Source organism: Lagopus muta, chromosome Z (assembly GCF_023343835.1).
Source record: "Lagopus muta isolate bLagMut1 chromosome Z, bLagMut1 primary, whole genome shotgun sequence".
NCBI lineage: Eukaryota > Metazoa > Chordata > Aves > Galliformes > Phasianidae > Lagopus > Lagopus muta.
This window is the reverse complement of record NC_064472.1, coordinates 23,158,767-23,170,978: the sequence shown is the minus strand read 5'-3', so window position 1 is coordinate 23,170,978 and position 12,212 is coordinate 23,158,767. Positions and strand designations below refer to the sequence as shown.

Here is a 12,212-nt window from a genome sequence, read left to right as displayed (position 1 = left end):
ACTCTGCCTTCTCTTCTCCAGGCTGAACAGTCCCATGTCTCTCAACCTTTCCTCAGATGGGAGATGCTTCAGGCCCCTCATCTTTCTAGCCCTACACTGGACTCTTTCTAGGAGATCCTTGTCTTTTTTGAACTGACAAGCCTAGAAATGGACACAGTATTATAGCTGTGGCCTCACCAGGGCAGAGTAGAGGGGGAGAATCACCTCCCTCAACCTGCTTACTATGCTCTTTTTAATGCACCCCCCCAGAATACCACTCGCCTTCTTGGCCACAAGAGCACATTGCTGGCTCACAGCCAACCTGCTGTCCACCAGGACAACCACATCCTTGACAACAATCCGCTGGCTACAACCTTCCAACCAATTCTTTTTCCACCAAGTTGTCCAGCCTTCAAAGCCATATCTCTCCAATTCAGAGATAAGGATGTAGTACAGGACCATGTCAAATGTCTTGCACAAGTCCAGGCAGATGACATCAGTTGTCCTTCCTATGTCCCCCAAAGTTGTCACTCCACTGTAAAAGACCACCAGACTCATAAGGGCACAATTTGCCCTCGGTGAAGCTGTGCTGGCTTTCTGGGATCACCTCCTCATCTTACATGTGCCTTAACACAGCTTCCAGGAGGATCCACTCCATGACCTTCCCAGGCACAAGCTCATCAGTCCCTGGTTCCCTGGGTCTTCCTTTCTATTTCCTAAAAAAGGGAGCAATGTTTCCTTTTTTCCACTCAGCAGGGATTTTGCCTGACAACCATGAATTTTCAAATATGATGGTGAGCAGCTTAGTAGCGAGATCAGCCACTTCCTTCAGGACCCTGGGATATGTATTGTCCAGCCCTGTAGACTTGTACACATTCAGTGAGGCCCACTGCCTCTTCTGCTGACACTGGGCAACAGTGAAAACAGCCTGCCAGCTCCATCCTCTCTACATCTTTCCTTTAGATATCTATAGGCATAAAAAATTCTCTGAGCCTTCTCTTCTCATGAAAATGAGTTATTCCTTCACAGGTGCGGGAGTTAAAGATACTAAATCACAGATGAAGGAACTTTAACAAAACTAGCAGCTTCTACAGTGGCTTTGGCAGTTCCACCATGTACACGTTAAATAGGAAAAGAAAATCTGGGTGTAGCTGAGAATATCAAACAGGCAGTTCGCTCTGACAACTTTTGCCTCAAAATGCAAGTTTTGCCAACTCTTGTGGAAAACTGTAGAGTTTTGGAATGCCTGGAAGCTGACACTTGATTCAGCAAGTCTCATCAGATAAAGAATAGGATTTGCTGTCTGACTAAAGGCTGAAAAAACAACTGTAAACTTAATTGTCCACAAAACTTAAAACATTTTCAAATGGGACACATTAGACATGTGTCCTACATTATAACAAGAAGTCATTGGTAATTCAGACAATATTCTCCTTCCTTTAAGTGTAAAGTTGAAGGCCCAAATAAAGCCAAGAGGGTCACAATTGAACTAAGGACCCTAAAGGACTTCATCAGGAAAAGCTGTCTGCATCAAACAGGAAAGAAAAATGCATGGGACAACAGAGGTGTACTTATTAGAAAGACATTCTGAGGCTCTCTTTATCTTGTATTTTTTCCTTAGTACTCAGAAGCCCTCCTTATTAAATAATCTGGTGGAAGTCTGTAACAGAGTTCCTAAAGTTCCTCTAACGTTCAGCCCTCTTTTGCTGTGGAAGCTGTCAACAGCAGCACGATTTAAATGAACTACCCTGGAGACAGTGTAGAAAACAATCCTTCTCCCCAGCTCAAGCTATAGCTATATTGTCAGCTTACTTAGCCCCCACTCACTGCCTGGGTAATTGGAACTAATGTCAGATTTGAGAGTGAAGGTATTCTGTCACTGGTATAATACTCATCAGTGCAGAAGAAGACTCAGAACCTGCAAGCAACAGGCAGGTTGAAAGCATGAGGTCTGGAACCTGCTGCAGTGACTGTAAACCCAGTGCAAAACCTTGGACAAAACAATGAGCTTTCATCTGAGACTGCTCAATGCGTCAGCTGAGACCACATGCCTGCCTATGCAAGGGATAATCCAGGTAATGGCAGACACAAAAAGGCCAAAGGTTTTGACAGCAGTCTGCACTCAAAGTAGATTACCAAAATTACCTCTTTCTATTTGGTAGAAAGAAAACCATTCTATTTGGTAGAAAAATACCATGCTGAGAAAGGGCTGCTACTATTTTGCCCTTTGTTTTCCAACAGAAGAAAAACAAGAATGCTCCACTCCAGCAGACAGTGTTCGCCTGAAGATTAGACTCTCAGATCCCATTGACACAAAGACAAGCCCTTTTATTAGGTATACCAATTTTAAAAGAAAAAAATCAAGGCTTTCAATTCTCTGAATTAAAAGCATTAGTGTGCTCAATGTCTCATGTTTAATTATGCTTTAAGATTGTGCAGTGCCAGAGCATACTAAAGATACAGGCAGCGTTCGCTACTTCTGGAAATACTAGATACTAGTATTCATAAATTCAGCTTAAAAAAAAAAAATGTTTTTAGAATTATCATTTATTATTAACTTGTTTCATCTATACAAATACTGTTTTAACCGCTCTCCTCCATGTCAGGAGATTGCACTGTAGAGTCACTAGTGTAAGGAACGTCAAATATGTCATCAACTTTTAAGAATGTTGTTAGTCTAAATGTACAAGAATATCTTAAAAACAGAACAGAGTCAATCTGACAGGCAAACATTTAGCTTTTGAAGAAAGTGATCTTGTTATCTTTAGATTTGGTTGGAATAATAAAATAGCTTTCATGTTTTACTTTCAAATGAGTTTAGCTATGAGAAAATAGAGCACATGTCTAACTAGGCTGTTCATTTTTCTGACTGCAAGTCCAACACTTGCAAGAAAAACAGCAGCAGTCAAGTATGATTTCAGCTCATGCTAAAGATGATGGCAATAAAAATTAAGACACAGAGTATCACTGAATTTCTTCAAAGCAAGGTCACTGAAGACCTGGGCTCATGGGACTTATCTACAACCTGTATTTAGCATTATTATTTTAACATATGATTAGTATATTTTACAAGTCATTAAAATGTAAAGATCACTAATGACTAACTCAAAGCAGAAACATTATGTGCATGGCTTATGAAATCTACAGACAAAAATCACTCTTTTCCTAAGTTGTCTTTTGTTTTAGATAGACACGAATTACTGCTTTCTTTCCAATTTTACAACAGTGAAAATAATATCAGAGCATTCAGTGGTACCAAAAGAACCACTTTACTTATTCTCCTTCCTTAGTGGCTACCAGAGATTGAATGAAAAGACAGTGGGATTATGGGAATAAATTAATATCCACACGCAGTGTGACTGGAGAAATAATGGAGGCTTCCTTCCATCACCTACTAGAAAGAAGAACTAAGACATAAGAAGATATGAAGTGACTATATAATTAATGAGAACTGAAAGCCTTAGCAACAGCTTCTCAATGTTGTCATGTTGTATTGCATAACAGATTTTATTTTTCAGGCTTTCTCTTGATTTCTACTGTTATATGAAGAAAAGTTGCATAAAAGGCATTTGCTCGCAGTCAGGTTTGAGTTCTACCAGATTATCTGCATCAGGATCTCTCTGCAATGGGTGACAGATACTGTATATAGCTATAAAATGTGTCCTGTCCAGTGAACACATTATGGTCCTAGAACATTTATCAGAGATAAGTAAGAGGGAAATGCCTCATTTCTTGTACAAGGTGTTTTATGAAGACATAGAAGCTTTGGAAAACATTACACAGAGATGGGAACCAGTGTACAGCTTGAAAAGTGCGTAACATATATAGCTGGAATAATCTCATAAAAGAACAGTTTAATCTACCTAAATACGACATCCACAAGAACCATTAACCCAATGACTTGCCCAGCTACGCCTACTTTTACATGAGAGCAATTTACAAACTAAAACTTATGGAAGCTAACACAATTTTGAGTAGGATGAAGCTGTTTGGAAAAGGATGAGTTGTGCTTGGCTGCTCCATCACCTGGTTTATACAACACATTTATTTGAGCCTCTAGAAGGAGTAAACAGAACATGTCTAACAGCTGTATCTTGCTCATAAACCAAGTGAAATGGAACAAGGAAAAAATAAAACCTCTTAAAATGCAACAAAGATCTCCACAAGCAAACTCAAGTGTATCTGAAATGTATGGTAGGATTTCTCAGAAGTGAGTGGAGATCACCCCATAAAAGATCATATCCTGTTTTGAAGTAGAACAACATAGTGAAGTTCAGTCTTTGGGTAGGAGTTCAATTTTATTCAGGAAACGTAATGAAACCTGAGGTGGGGGAGGGAAAGGGAGAAACAGGATCTACAAATTATATGAGGCTTGTTTGTGGTTGTCCCCTACAAACCATCACCAAAACTCTTGCTTTCAAGATACTGACATGAAAATTTTAAAAAATGAAATAAAATAATTGAAGAATTGTTTCAGTTACTAGTGAAGAAAAAATGCATTTGCTTAAAAATAGTTACGGAAAACAGCTAGTAGAGAAGATATCTCTATACCCCGACTTGAAACACTTAGCTTATGGCTGCCTGGCTGTAAAGCAATCTGAAGAATGCATCTTTTCCCTCAGGGCTGCAGAGAGAGTAGATGGTGAAGTCTTGCTCCATGAGGGAGCTCTGAGGGAATGGAATGGACCTGAAGATTGGAAAGGGGCATGGATGGCAGAAGCAGGACTCAAACCTCACTCTCTCAGACTTTCTATAGTCCACGTGGAAAGACTGTTCGTAGCTATCACTTACCAACTCACTACTTAGCACTTAGGCCACTGTAACTGAGCAGCCACATGGTCTTCATTCTCTCCAGACCCATAAGGTACTCATCATCAGCAATGTGGCTTTCAAGAGAGCCTAGCAGGATCATCTATTTATTTTTATTTATTTAGTATTATTTGAGTTACCTTCTGGTACTCAACTGTGTGTTTCAGAGTAGTGTAGCGATCCCTGAAATAGTGCATCTTAATCATGGTAGGGGTCCTAGATCTTAGTCAGATACACAGTGCTTGAGATGAAAATATTACTGTGATTGCAGCAATTAAAGAGAATAAATAAAAATGACAAATTGCATTATCAATATACCTTGCCAATTGTATTATAAATACAAAGGAAGTACCGCAGTAGACAAAAGAGCATATAAACAGATGAACAACTACTTCACAACATAACTTAGCAGTCACGCTGCAAGAATTGTAGCATTAGGCAACAGAACACTCTGTATTGGAAGAAGAATTTTGTAAACTGAGCAGATCAGTTTGGGTGCTATACATGACAACTATCAGCAATGATCTTATACAACATCAAGTTGAGATCCAAGTCTTTCATAAATAGTCATACACATACACAAAAAAGGTATCCTAATTATCTGACAGAAGCAAAAATCATTTGAAGGAAGGCTGGAAAAGGAAGACAATAAAGACAAAATTTGGAAAATGTTGGTAAGCTTTAATACCAGAGCCTCAATCACCTAAATGAATATCATACGGAGATCTTTGATAAAAAATTCCTAACACTTCTGTATGATAGAACTTTTTTCTTCCTCAACCAAAGTAGCAATACTCAAAACTTTAAATATGCACAGTAATGGTTTTCAGCTTTCAACAAAGCCAAGAAATCTCCAGAAACACCATTGTGCTTTAACAATATACTTTAGTTCCAACTATCATGAACACACACATTTCCAGAAGCTGCAGTTGAAAGTAACTTGAAAAGATTACTGCTTTTGATAACATTTTGTAAAATGTTAGTTTTCTTACTGATGAGATTTCTTGACATGTTGTTTCCACAACTACTGTTTTTAGACACATTTGGGATAGAACTTAAGAAACAGTCAAGTGTTTTCCCCAGGTCTTCCAAATTACTATCTTAAGCAGTTCAACACATTACCTTTCCCAGCATAGAAAAATGAAAAAACAAAACACAACCCTTATCCCAAACCCAACCCAAATGACTTTTGCTAACTGCTTACTTTGGAGAGCTTTAAGAAGGAATCACCACAAGCTGTACTGCAAAAATTGGAAGATTAAGTAACAAAGAAGGATTTATAGAGTGATTACAGGCACTGAACAGATGTCTTTCATGATGAAGGATGAAATCAATGACTTCAATACATCATTGGATACTGAGAGAGAAACAATTTATTGGAACACTACTTGTAGTTTTTAGTACACCTCAAAGGCAATACCTTTTGATTGCTCAATATTAGTAGGTCACCACTTAGATTTATCAGATTTATCTAAGTCTATACAAACACTAGAAAACAGTATTTTTCAAAGAATGCTTAAAATATCTAATAAAACAATATAACCATTTCAACACATCACTTATCACTTACCAAGATGCTGACAAGAGCATCTGAGAAGATAAATCAGCCTGGAATATAAATACAAAAGTCAAAAAAGAAGCAAGGAAGTTTTCTCTAAAATAAAACTTACCTTTGAGCCATCCAAACTGATTATCCTGTAGACATTTCTTGTGCTGTCATAGAAGTAGGACACAGTAACAGCATGCTTGCTGGTGGGAACCCAGTTCTTCTTAGTGTTTGGGTCAATCTGGAAGACATGAGCTCGGGTGCTGAAGATAGGTTGTTCCCTGAAGGACAGAAAGCGAAAGTCATGAACATGACTGGGATGTAATATTGTTGTGCACAAGTTATCTACCAGTTGTGCCCAGTAGGTTGCAAGTATTTCACTTTACTTAAAAAAGTTCTTAGGAAAAAAAATATCATGTGCTGATGCATTCAGCAGATAGACTAAATTAATATACACATACAAGCAAAATGCAAGCCTCCAAAGCAAAATCAGCACTTAACTGTAGAGTCAGATAAAGGCTGACATCTTTCAACAAAGATTCAGCTGTGTTCCATCACTCCTCACTCATTACTTTCCATCTATCCCTTCAAGCTGTCATTAGCACATGTGTAACTTCTCGTTCACTGCATGTTGCCGAATGTGTGCAACATTGAGCACCCATCTTCTGAGAAGCCTTTCAGTACTCTGATTTTTCAACCTCAAATTAAAATCTGAAACTGAACTGGCTAAATAAATAGAGTTAGTCGAAAACATTAATTATACTTAAGAACAATCTCATCATTGTGAAGCCCTCACCTTTTGGAGCTTCACACCTAAATGTTCTCACAGCAGCACTAAATACATACAACATGAATTGTTCAAAGTTAACTGCTTAGCAAATTAAGTGATGCAAGGTGAAAAAAAAGATTATTTAATGATTTATTTTCCCTCGTGATCGTTATCAAGACATGCAGCCTGGAAAGAATATAGGGATGCAAACCAAGACATTTAGAAATGAGATAAGGAAAACCAAGCTAGAGTTCCAAACGCCTGCTGTGTGCTGCATTGCTATCCACCAGATCAGGCTGCCCAGGGCCCCAGCCAACCTGGCCTTAAACACTTTCAGGTATGGGGCATCCACAGCTTCTCTGGGCAGCTTGTGCCAGAGCCTCACTGCCCTCTGAATAAAGAATTTCATCCTAATGCCTACTTTAAGTCTACCCATGGTTAGTTAAAACCATTACAGCTTGCCCTATTGTTACAGGCACAAACAGAAGATCTCTCTCCATCTTTCTTACAAGCCGCATTGGAAATAGGTAATCTTGGTTCCTTCTAAACCAAACCATTCCGTGTTTCTAATTAGTACTGCATGAAATAAAAAATGTATTTTAGCATTACTACGATGGCTGTCACCTTAGCTACATTTTACTGACACATAGATGGTTGTATTCTTCAGGAAGTGCTTCATTAAATAAGAAAAAAATGGACTAAAAGCATTTCAATTTGGGTTTAGCTTTGCAGGCATTTTTAATTACTTTTCTTTATCCTGTTTCTAAAATCATAATAAACATACCTTTTGTCCCTGCCCTTATCTCCCTTTAAGTAAGAGGCTAAGCTCTTAATACATTTTTCTGCCAAAAATAAAAGCAAAAGAAAAAAAAAAAAAAAAAAAAAAAGGTCTTGGAGTAATCACAGTCAAACAGTTACAATCTGGCCTTCTTATAAATCAGTTATATATGAACTCTCAGCAACACTTCTGCTGCTTGGCACTGAATGCACTCAGAACCAGCTGTCTCCAGTAGCAGAACTGTACTCCTCAGCTGGGAGATAAGGCTACTTGAAGCCTGTCTCCTGGAAGAGGTGGTGATCTCCTATGCTAAGTGTTAGAAGAAATGGTCTGAGGAATACAGAACAGAACAAAGACTTATTGTTCCAGTGAAAGCTAAAGGAGAATACATGCAGTCCAGAGGGACAAATGTATGTCTTAGTCCTCCATACAAACGTCACAGTACGCTTAATATCAACTAACGTTCTCCTTATATCACCCAGTTACATAAGCAGTATTCCTGATTACTCCTGATCCCAATCCCTTGTACAAACACAAAAATTATGTACAAGCAACTTTCATAGTTCTTGTGTTTCAATATAATCTTTACATTAATTGCTCTTTTGAATGTTTAGAATAAATTCATCATACTTAAGATTTCATTCTCGTTTTCAGTATTAGATAAAAGCATCTTCCACCTACCATCCAGTTAAGCACACCCAAATGTAACGTGATGCATATTACCATAATGCAACCAGTTATTTAACAGTGAGGCAGTTTAAGAGCTAATCAACACACACACAAAAAGCTATCCAGAAGTATCCATATGAAGACTGATATTGGAAGGAGAAAATGATGGCCCTAACTACACTAACTAAAAATGCAAAAGAAGAGCTGAATCTAAATCATAGCTGTGTGGTGAATGAATACTTCTGACCAGAGCTGCTATCCAGTGCTATCACAGAACCAGACCTCATACAACTGAAACATTCAAAAGCTTAGGTTTTGCTATGTACAAGCCAGGTGAAAACTATGTAACTAAAGCATTTAGGAGTGCCAGTACAAGTTCAGTTGGTGAGCCCTGAGATGATGTTCTCCTGTACTGCCACCTTCCATAGACCTAGCTATGTCTCTTCTGTTTGATTAGATTGCTTGCATGTCACTGCCAACTGATCAGCAGTGTTTCTCCGGTTTCACAAACCAGAGCACTTTGCAAGGCATGTGTGGCCAGCGTATGCATCACATTTAGATAAAACACAGCATTAATAAAACTTCATGTGCTATTTTATAACTTCTGATAAACAAGTTACAAAGCATTCCCATGCTCTGACTGAAGCTAGAGGTTTGCTGAGTGACATGCTGTCTCCATTCTGTGACAACAGAGCAGTAGGTACTGCTAAATCCATGGCATAAAAAGCACAAAACAATTAGAGAAATCATGATTTTGCCAGATCACTGGGGTAATTAAGAGTGTTTTTTAATAAGGATACTAAACTTCAGATGCCTCCAAAATATGTTTTGACACTTGATGATGAACATTTATACTGATTACTTCTTCACACAAATGGAAGTTACCTTATCTCTACAGGACGAAGACTGTTAAAGAATCCGTCACTGATTTGCCAGTACAGCCCTTCAAAGCTGCTGTACAGCTACATCATTTGTACTTTTCTGTGGCAACACTGTAGAGCTACTTTAACTTTACATTTGCTAAGACACTCAGAGATGAATGTAAGTTAATATGTAAAATAAACACAATGTTTACAACTTTTCCTAACCAATCTTTACTCTGAGACTTTTTGTTCTTCTGTTATCAAAGCAGCTCATGATGCCCTACCAGTTTGGAAGTTTAAATTAACTCCATTGAAGTGATGTTACTTATTTAAGAGTTTCCTTCTTCTCTTGTTAAGTGCAAGACGCAGTGTATGCATGTCTCTGTGTGTATACAACTACATATACATGCACATATACACAGATAACTGTAGTTTTGTCAATACAGAGCTGCAAGAGAAGAGAACATAGTTAAAAAAGAAAAAATAATTGTGTGGAAACTATCAGCTTGTTTCTCTTCCCTTTCTTTCACCTTTCCCTTAACATTCCTTCATGACCACAAAGAACTTAGTACTCAGTATTCACTACTCATTAAAGACAGTAGTAAGAACTGAGACAAGAACTCATCGCTAATTGTAGAGAGGCACTTATTTTTCCAGAAATATCTTAAGTAAGAAGAGAAACTAGCAGCCTGCCACAGAAACACAGATGGACTATCAGAAATGTCTGCTCCCGCACAGCAGGAACATTAATGCTAGTATGCTGTTGTTAATTCACTTAGATTGCAACATTACAACGGTCAAACAGACTAAAACGAATTAAGTGGTAAAATCCTCCTGGCAATGAGTGAGCCAAAGAAGTGTGACAAGCAGCATTCAAATAGGTAGAGTCACACCATTTATTTTCCATCACTGATAGAGAAATCAGCTTGTTGATATGTGATCTGTGTTAGCCTCGGCTTAGGAGACAGTCCTGTGTCCTAATAGTCAAATTAATTGTGCTTTCAACCACCCTTTCCATTTTGACATCTTAACATCTTCTTTTCACAAAAAAAGCAGACTAATGAATGTTCACAGGAACTAATGAAAGTTCCTGTGTGTTCCTTCTTCTATATCTGGGATTAATTAAAGCTCTCACAAGTGAAGCATAAGTTAGTACAAAAGGTTAGAAAGAACTTTCCTCACTAACCCATGATTGGCATTAACAAAAAAAGGATTATCATTCTAGTATCATTCACTGATGTGTCTGATAATTCCAGACTGTGCCACCCTAGTGCTAAAAGACCACCATACTACCATGCTTTTGTTTACTATGACTCCTAAATCATGCTCACATTGATTTAACATCTACATCTTCTTAAGGCAGGGTTTCTGTTTTCTTAATTGCTATAAAATTAGAGAAGCAGGTATGATTTTCTACAGCACTAGCTGACATCCTTACTAGCCTGCCCTTCCAGTATGCTAAAAAAAATAATAATAATTCCCTTGATGCTGGGCTAAGTTGACATGGTTTTGGTAGGAGAGGTGTTGCAAAATGTACAAGATGGTCAGGAACCAACTTGTGGAATGCAGGAAGAGAGATACAGAAAGCAGAAGCACAGTGGGAGTCAGCCAGTCAGGGTCTGGACCTACCCAAGCAGGAATAGAAGGATGACAGAAGAGTAGGTGACTGGGGAGATATTGACTTGTGAAGGAATAGCATAAGGAATAGGGACAGTAAAAGAAAAGAAGTCACCAGACACTGACTCTTGCTCTGTGCATAGAGGGAGCTGTGCAATATCTGCAGTATGGGGACAGGGATACCAGGAAGGGTTCGGAGGGGAAAGATTAAGTGATTTCTGCATTTATTTAATCATTTGTCTTCATGCTAATTGACAGTCAACTTGATAAGCTGAAATGTCATAAATCAAAATGGCCTACTCCACTCTTGTCCCACTCTTATCTTAGTCATCCAATCACACTTGCCCCCACCACGTACACAGACATAATAGACCCAAAACATCATATAACATTTCCTATGATCTCAAAAATGTTGAAATACAACAGGAGTTACGAATCCTCAAACAGAACTATCTTCCCCACCAGCAGGACAAAAGAAGATAAATAAACAAGTCCAGTCCAATGATATCCTTCTACTCAGCTCAGCTAAAAGAGCTCTCAAGTATCCAAGTAATGAAAAGCAAGTAAGAATGAAAATTTATGTCCCTTTTCTCAGTCACTTCTGTTTTCCCGACATGGATCTTAAAAACTTAACTATGATTTTCCAGTGTGCATTACCCATACTTCCCGTTTTGGAAGATTGTTTTCAAGACAACTCCAACAATATGTGCTTGCAAGTCCTCGTCATCACACCTGCAAGTTGCAAATGGAGTACGATCTCACTCCTCAGATTCCAGTACCAAGAGGTTCTGAGGGAGATGACACTCTGTATGCTCAAAACAAAACGAGACGACATTCCTGTGCTCTGATGTGGAGGAGTACAACCACAGGCTGTCATACCCACGGTGAAGCCTGGAGAACAACTTTGCTGCCCTCAGAACACTAAAGCAACACACACAGACAACCATGACATGTGGCAGCCGGCGTGCTCAACGTGCAGCGGCAATCTCAAAGACTGCTCTCTGGTAGACTTCACACGTTTTTGCAGGTGGTAATTCTGCACTAAGCTTCTGAGGACCTGTACTATCTGTCACCCAAGCTAATTTCTCCTTCTGTCAGAAAGCATTAATCTTCTGCACGATCTGTTGCACTCTTGCTGATTATCCGTAGGTTTAGGATTAAAAAAAAACCAAACAAACAAAA

The 12,212-nt window shown here is 38.6% G+C and overlaps 1 protein-coding gene across 1 annotated transcript in view; it reads right to left on the bottom strand.

Moving 5' to 3' along the window:
* HOMER1 (homer scaffold protein 1) overlaps nucleotides 1–12,212 on the bottom strand; it is a 94,046-nt gene that overhangs the window by 65,390 nt on the left and 16,444 nt on the right. The window contains exon 2 of the mRNA XM_048931428.1: nucleotides 6,459–6,615. Coding sequence (XP_048787385.1) covers nucleotides 6,459–6,615 — 157 coding nt within the window. The remainder of the gene's footprint in view (nucleotides 1–6,458; nucleotides 6,616–12,212) is intronic.